The sequence below is a fragment of the Otolemur garnettii genome, unplaced genomic scaffold (assembly GCF_000181295.1).
Source record: "Otolemur garnettii isolate 467f Iridium unplaced genomic scaffold, OtoGar3 scaffold00054, whole genome shotgun sequence".
Classification (NCBI taxonomy): domain Eukaryota; kingdom Metazoa; phylum Chordata; class Mammalia; order Primates; family Galagidae; genus Otolemur; species Otolemur garnettii.
In genome coordinates this window covers 4,600,868-4,609,168 of record NW_003852449.1, presented here as the reverse complement: position 1 = coordinate 4,609,168, position 8,301 = coordinate 4,600,868, and the positions used below count along the sequence as shown (strand labels likewise).

General features: G+C 41.7%; 1 protein-coding gene across 2 annotated transcripts in view; it reads right to left on the bottom strand.

Moving 5' to 3' along the window:
* Positions 1-2,660: 2,660 nt before the first annotated feature.
* CDKL1 (cyclin dependent kinase like 1) overlaps positions 2,661-8,301 on the bottom strand; it is a 54,621-nt gene continuing 48,980 nt past the window's right edge. Inside the window, exons 7-9 of one of the 2 annotated variants that reach the window (XM_003792155.3) lie at positions 6,885-6,941; positions 4,958-5,149; positions 2,661-3,246 (exon numbers count right to left, since the gene is read on the bottom strand). In XM_003792155.3, the coding sequence (XP_003792203.2) occupies positions 3,139-3,246; positions 4,958-5,149; positions 6,885-6,941 (357 nt within the window). In that variant the 3' untranslated portion in view covers positions 2,661-3,138. The remainder of the gene's footprint in view (positions 3,247-4,957; positions 5,150-6,884; positions 6,942-8,301) is intronic. The other variant, XM_012806586.2, reaches the window with a different exon arrangement.

Sequence of the window (8,301 nt, the reverse complement as noted above, 5' to 3'; positions counted from 1 at the left end):
ACAAAGCCGCCATGTGGGCTTTAACTCACATTACTAAAATATTTTGGAAGAAAAATAATCATTAGGGCGGTGCCTGTGGCTCAAAGGAGTAGGACACCGGCCCTATATGCCGGAGGTGGCAGGTTCAAACCCAGCCCTGGCCAAAAACTGCAAAAAAAAAAAAAAAAAAAGAATAAAGGAAATAATTGTAAAGACTAGCAGGCTATACTTAGGTTTTTCTTAAATTAAAAAATTCCTTAAAACAAAATTTTTTCTCTCATCTGTCTTTGATACTATCTCTTTTGAGCTCAAGGGACATCAAAAAGAAGCATAAACACAAAAGCCAATTCATATCTGAAAAGCAGTAATAAGTAACGTCATGAGTAGATAAAACAGGTCTTTAATTTTACCTGCTTGAAATAGCCCTGATTCTGTTACTGTTAGTTATATGCCAGCTCATTTGTAGATTTCTGTATGTTTGGTTTGAACATTCAGTTGTTGAATATAAACTTGACCAAAAATAATTTTAAGATAATTCCAAGATGGTGTAGCTTTTAGGTAGAAAATGAATTTTAGTTGTGTTTAGAAACTAGCTTATGTAAATAGCACACAGTACAAATGATATACTATTTATAAATATAATCAACACTCATTTAAAAAATCAGAAAATGGGGCTCGGTGCCTGTGGCTCATGTGGCTAAAGCACCAGCCACATACACCTAAGGTGGTGGGTTCGAATCCAGCCTGGGCCCACCAAACAATGATGGCTACAACCAAAAAATAGCCGGGCATTGTGGTGGGCGCCTGTGGTCCCAGCTACTTGGGAGGCGGAAGCAGGAGACTCATTTGAGCCCAGGAGTTGGAAGTTGCTGTGAGCTGAGATGTCACAGCACCCTACCCAGGGGGACAGCTTGAGGCTCTGTCTCAAAAAAAAAAAAAAAAAAAATCAGAAAACAGTAGATAAAAGATAAAGCTGTAGAACAATCCCATGTGATACAGTGGACTTCATGCTGAAGAAAAAGAAACAGACATGGTTAAATTGAACATAAGCATAGATTTAATAGACCTCATTAGGAAAAATAAGCCCCCTTTTTCAAGTTTGTTTCATTTCATTGTGGTACAATTGATTTACCACAATTTAGTCTGGAGCTACTTTTCTACTCTGGTTTTCTGTAATAAAAATATTGGACGAATTAGGTAGTTATAGTCATGTACCTATGTCAATGCATTTTCTTTTTCTTTTTTTTGAGACAGAGTCTCACTTTCACCCTTGGTAGAGTGCTCTAGCATCACAGCTTACTGCAATCTCAAACACTTGGCCTTAAGTGATTCTCTTACCTCAGCCTCCCAAGTAGCTGGGGCTATAGATGCCACTACAATGCTTGGCTGTTTTTTTCCGAGAGGAGGTCTTGCTCTGGCTCAGGCTGGCTTCGAACTCATGAGCTCAGGCAATCCACCCACCTCAGCCTCCCAGAGTGCTAGGATTACAGGTATGAGCTATAGTGCCCAGCCTCAAATGCATTTTCTTGAGTTAGAAAAAGAAAGCTGGGCAAGGTAGTTCACTTGTATAATCCCAGCACCCTGGGAACCCAGGATGGGGAGATTGCTTGAGCTCAGGAGTTCAGGTCCAGCCTGAGTAAGAGACCCCATCTCCACTAAAAATAGAAAAAACTAACCGGGCGTTGTGGTGGGTGCCTGTAGTCCCAACTACTTGGGAAGCCGATGCAAGAGGATTGCTTGAGCCCAGGAGTCTGGGATTGCTATGAGCCATGACACCATGGCACTCTAGCCAGGGTGACAGAGAGTCTCTCTCAAAAAAAGAAAAAAAGGAAAAAAAGAAAAAACAACCAAAATTGTAACTTTTCACAGAAGTTGTCCTTCCTTGTCATTTGAATCAAGGCTCCCTAACAGGAATTGAATAATATTGGGACTGTTATTTAACACACCATCAGGTCTATACAGGAAGCTACATACATTAAGAAGCCTTCGGATATCATTAAATTACCTGGGTATTCAGAATTATTGAATAGATGCAAGAATTTAGCAGGTTACTTAGCAGTAAGAGGATAGGCCCAAACATGTAGTAAAGAAAATTAACTCAGGAATAAAATGAGTGCAACTTAATCGCCCGACCTCATCTGTATATGTGTATAATACACACCCATATGTACACTTAGAGTATAAAAAGATGTTTCAGGAAGACACTGGTTTACAACCTCATGTCTCTCACAACCCAAGTAAAAGCTCACAAGCACTTTCTTCTAAAACCTAGATCACTATGTACAGCTTCTGTCCTATAGATCTGTTGCTGAGGCTGAGCTGGAGAGAATGAAGTACTAATTATTTTCAGGCTAACAGATTCAGCTCCTGCAAAGCCTGTAGATCTTGTTCTACCCCTTGAAACACTTCCCACCCACCCCCGACCTGTCAGCTGCCAAGCTTCGTGCCATTGTTTGCAAGGGGAATTGAGCAAACAAATGTTGATACTACAGTAAATCCATCTTGCCTGCAAAAGAGACTAAGATGCATTCTTTACTGAAGGCAAAGACAAATGTGCGTGTAAGAAATATATAAACATATGATTGTATAAGCATATAAATTACAAAGCCTTTATGGTAATTCATAATTTTAAATATTCCAAAAATGTTTTAAAATTAAAAATCAAGAGATAGAGTAAGCAGGAAATGGAATTTTAAACATTTTGATTTCAAGAACTAAAACTCTTCAAATATGAGGTTGAAACAATCTGAAAGGCAGGAAATACAGAACTCAAGGTAACAGATCCAAGGAAATACACGTGGGCATTTTGTAACTCATTTTTCACATGGAGCAATGGAAGAACTGAAACGTAAATCTTTTTGAAATCAGAGGCATGAGCAGTAGATAGAGTTTATCTTCTGTCCCGCAGCTCAGCTGCTTACATAAACAAAAAGACAAGTGAAACTCCAAACAGGTTTTTCCTTTCTTCTCTGGACACCATCATCAAGCATGCAAGACTGAATCTGGAATTTCCCTTCATATCTGGCCAAGCGACCTGCCAACACTTGCTTATGTTGTCTGCTGGTGTGTTTTCAACATTGCAGTTGTTTTCAGTCAAATGTGTAAGTTTTATTTTCTTCAAATTGTCCTTTAATTTTTTATCATCAATCTCCTAGCTCCTTAAATGTTTGGAAAACGGTAGTTAAGTTTCTTGGTATGAGAGTAGTACTTCTTGTCATTCAAAGCTGGAAGGATGCTGCCGCTCGTTAGCTGAGGGAGGTGCTGCAACTGAGAATACAAAACTCCGAATTAGGTTCAGAACTGGGCCGTGCATTTCCTTCATTATTTAGCACACACTGGAAAAGACGTAGTTGCATAACTTTTTCAGCACAGAAATACTTTTTTTTTTTTGCACAGAATCTAGGACCTGAGAGAGGATAAACTGTTTCAATTTGGTCTCTGCTTTTCCTTATATAAAGTTTTATTTTATATTAAAAAGAAAAAACAAGCGGCACCTGTGGCTCAGTGAGTAGGGCGCCAGCCCCATATACCAAGGGTGGCGGGTTCAAACCCAGACCTGGCCAAACTGCAAAAAAAAAAAGAAAAGAAAAAACATGCATTAAATAAGGTTCTGAAAATATGAAAAAGAAAGGAAAATCTACAACTTAACGTTATTGGGGGAAAAGCATAGATTTACAGGAGTTGAGGCCTTGTTGGGACATTAGGCACCGTTTAACCAATGCCTTGTCTTACAGCAGAGAAAACTGTGTCTGGAACACCTAGGCCATTTGTCCATTTATCCCCTTACTTACAAAGACAAGCCAGCCAGGCACAACGGCAGGCACCTGTAGTGCCCAGCTATTTGGGCTTGAGAGGCTGAGGCATGAGGATCACTTGAGCCCAGGAGTTTGAGATCAGCCTGGGCAACAGAATGACATCCCACCTCTAAAAAAAGGCAACACTGCTTTCTTCAAGCTTCTGGGAAGTGTTTGAATTTATTGTCACTGTCAAAATGCAAGTCAGGAGAATACACCTATACTTTTTGTATTATATGGCCTTAGGTATTTGAAAAGAGGGTATTTTTTAGTACTTTTAAATCAAACAATTGAATCTTTCAGGATGTAGAAACAATGAAAAAAATAGGGGGATCCCACTATTTTTTTCAAGTATCAGTATTTCTACCCTTTGCTTTTGAACCCAAAGTAATAGTGAAAAAAGGAGCAACTATAGGGTGGGGTGGGGAGTCTATTTCTGGTCTGTTTCACTCCCTGGATAATATGTGACAGAGAATAAAATAAAAACATTTTTAATTTTGTAACTGGTCTACCTGAGGGCCTGGAGCTCATGCTGAACCTGATCTTAATGGACTTTTCACCCTTTTCCTGCCTCCAAACCTCACACCTGCCACCCAGTTCACCGTGCTAGGCAGTAGGGGCTGCCAGAGGAAAGACCAAGGCAAGAGAACCCGTGACAAGAGACCTCGGGTTAGGCCATTTTACCACTTGACACAAGTCAAGATTCTTCCCAGACTCCCACGTGCAGATCGATGCTGTTCTCTGGTTAAACACCCTTCTGCTAGTGGCATCCAGGTGCGTGCCCCACCCAGCTCTGACAAAGGAGCAGGGAGGAAAAGTTTCTTTTCTGGATAAAGCTGGGATGTTAATACTGAAGGTGAACATGATGGCAGAGAACTGCCTGGGAAAATCTGATTTCATCTTCCAAAGCACAGGAACTATGCTCAGCTGGACCCACACTCACGCACCTGACTGTGACCTGAGTTCATGCTTGTCAGAAACCCCAACCCCTGTGTGGCAGCAGGGAACAGTGGCTGGTTCAGAAAGGAGGGGCCTCAGGAGGCAGAGGTCTCTGGGTCATATGGGTCATGTGCCCTGTCTCCTGGTGCTGGAATGAGGGTGCTGGAACTGCAAGCCACAGTTACCACTTTCCAGTCTAGATTGCGACTCTTTGTGCCAGGTGTGAGGTGATCCATAACTGTCACCTTGGATGTTTCTGTAAAACAGTGCATCACTTTTACCCTCGGCAGGTGCTTTTGGCTGTATTTTAGGGTCTTCCATGTTGGTTTGTCATGTTCTTTTGCCAAATCTCCTATTTCTCTGATGCTGTCAAAATAAGGGTGCTTCAACAGCTGTTCACAGGCCAGTCTCTCGCCAGGGTCCATGTGGAGACAGCCCTGCAGGGACAGAAAGTGATTCCTTAAAACTGGAGGAACTGCTTAATGTCTTTCTTTTTCCTTTGAAAGACAAAACTTTTCAGCTGGGAATGGGAAAGGGAGAAAGGTAGGGAAAACACACCAGTCACGATTTTAGGTCATTCCATCATATGTATCCATGTAATAAGTAAATAATTTCTGGAAGCAGTAACAAAAAATCATTTTCTCTACCTTATTCTGTTCTTGAGGCAGAATACAAGTATTTGTATCATACAATTTTGGAGAACTGGACACAGTTTTGGAGCTTACCTCAGTGGCCAACTAGGATAATTCATTGAGCCAGTTTTGTCCCTTGCATATACTTTGTAAAAATTAGTGTTTATTTAAAAATAATATTTAGGCCGAGCAAGGTGGCTCATGCCTGTAATCCTAGCACTTTGGGAGGCTGAGGCAGATGGATTGCCTGAGCTTAGGAGTTTAAGACCAGCCTGAGCAAGAGACCCCATCTCTACTAAAAAGAGAAAAAAATTGATCATGGCCGGTGCTTATAGTCTTAACTACATGGAAGGCTGAAGCAAGAGGATCACTTGAGCCCAAGAGTTTGAAGTTGCTGTGAACTTTGACACCATGGCACTCTACCCAGGGCAACAGAGTAAGACTCTATCTCAATAAACAAAAAACAAAACAACAAACCCAATATTTACATGTGATACAAACAAAAGTCATACGGTATTCAACAAGGGATCCTCCTGAAATCAGCTACTCTTTTTGTTGAGGGGGGTCCATACAGAAATAATCTATGCATTACAAGAACATATGAATATGTAAGGAGAGGCATAATGTACATGCCTTTATATTAAATACTTTTTAACTATTTTCTTTGCCATTAAGTAGACCAAGGGGCTCATACTTGGATAGATTAAATCTTACAACTACATACTCCAAGGAACTGTCTCAATTTTATTTTTTGGTTATAAATGCATCAGTATATATATTAAATAATTTTTAAACCTTGTGGGACATTGACTAACTTCTGAATATTTTCTTTTCTTTTTTTTTTTTTTTTTTTTTTTTTTTTTTTTTTGAGATGGAGCCTTAAGCTATCCCCCTGGATAGAGTGCCATGGCATCACAGCTCACAACAACCTCCAACTCCTGGGCTCAAGCGAGTCTCCTGCCTCAGCCTCCCAAGTAGCTGGGACCACAGGCACCCGCCACAACGCCTGGCTATTTTTTGGTTGCAGCCATCATTGTTGTTTGGCGGGCCCAGACTGGGGATTCGAACCTGCCACCTTAGGTGTATGTGGCTGGTGCCTTAGCCGCTTGAGCCACAGCCGCCGAGCCACTTCTGAATATTTTCATTGGTACCATACCTCATTTTATGTGAGAGCTATATTTCTAAATGTAAAAATAAAATTTAAAAATCAAAACGTACTTCAAATGTACCCACTTAAAAGGATCCTACAGCTAAGCATTTTTTGAAGAAAAGGATCCCTTTGTAAACCCCCCCGAAAAATTTCTATTTTCTGTATGTAAATTTAGATTTCAAATATGTTAGGTTTATTTATAGTAAAATGCTGATGTTTTCACTGTAATAGAATGTGATCCATTTTAAAAATTGAACACATTTATTCTTTTCAAAGAAGAATTCTAAGAGAAACACTTTCTATTTCATGGACTGACATAAGTAATTCAGACTCCCCAGTGATGACAATTGTGTGCTCCTCAACCCCCAGGTCTGGAAGCCAGGATTTTACCTTTAAGACCTCCAGGGCAGGATAAGAGAAGTTTGGAAACTTTAATTCAAGTGGTTCCTGTTGAAAAGAAAAGGGGCTTTTAATTTATAGTATACATTCAAATTAAGGCAACCTCAAATTAGATTTCTTCAGAGAAGCATCTTCCTGGCACCTTCCTCTCCTCCTCTACCCTGTGTCCGCCCCACCTGCCATGTCCAGCAACCTCCCCGGCTTGCTTCACAAGCTCCGTCTTTCCTTCTCCACTTCTAAATTGCTTTTCCAAATTTACTTCTAATTACTCCCTTTACTCCCTAAAGAACCAACGCAGGTAGCAAATTATAAGTAAATACTAATAAAAAGAATACCTGCTGAGCAATTATTTTTTTTTTACTTCAATTTATATAACTTGCTTTTCCAGAGGAAAAAAATTGGTATTCTTACTGGCATTATAAAAAGGCAGTCCTAATTACTGCATTTACTAACATTTCATAGAAAGTGAGCTTCAAAATAGATTCCCCCCTGCCCAGGTGAACAGATGCTTCTTGGTTTTCTGGAACAAACACTGTTGTCTCCTTCCACAAGAGCCTGCTGTTTCCCTGATCAGCTACTGTTTAAAGAGTCTCCTGGGCAGCTTTTCTCTGTCTCCCTTTGGCCATATAAGGCTATTATGCTCCAGTCACATGCTGGAGACAATTAGGAGTATCATTCTAAAAGGCAGCGAGTCAGGCAGACAGGCCAGTTAAGGAGATAGACCACTGACAAGGGCTAACTGTGGGGGGAAACCGAGAAAATGAATGACCGCAGTGCGTCTTGTGCATACAGAGGGCAGTGTGTGGGCTGGGGGCTCTGAACTGTGCACGTACCAATCATTGCTAACAGTTTGGGAGAAAAGCCTCCCCCCGTTTTGGAATTCCCTGCATGCAACAAAAAAGAAATCCTGTGGCAGGTTTGCCTTAGCCCTGGAGCGCAGCCTTCCCCCACCCTGCATAGCTCAAATACTTTCTCGCTCTTTCTGTGCGATGACTGTGAGCGCCGCTGGGGTTTGCTGTGCCACTGCGAACGCCAGGCTCTGCGATCTCAGCAACAAAGCCCGCGTGATGCCTCTGGCTGCGATACGCGGAGGCCCATCCTTCCCAGCCCCCAGAGCAAGCAGGTCCCCCTCTGTCGGGGTCGCCGACCAGCAGAGGGACTGGAGCACAGATGTTCCGCCAGCACAGCCTCAGCGCTGCTTCTTCCTGTGTTTCTGTCAACAGGAAATCTCCTGCAGGACAGCCCCTGGGAAACTTGGGAAGCTTTTTATATTTTCAAAACCCTGTTGTTTCTAAGGCTTCACCAGGCGAACAGGAAATCACTAGGGGATATTTAGTGGGGAACTAGGAATGTCCAGGTCACAAGGGAGCCGGACGGGTCACCTCCCAGATGCCAGGTGTCATTCCTG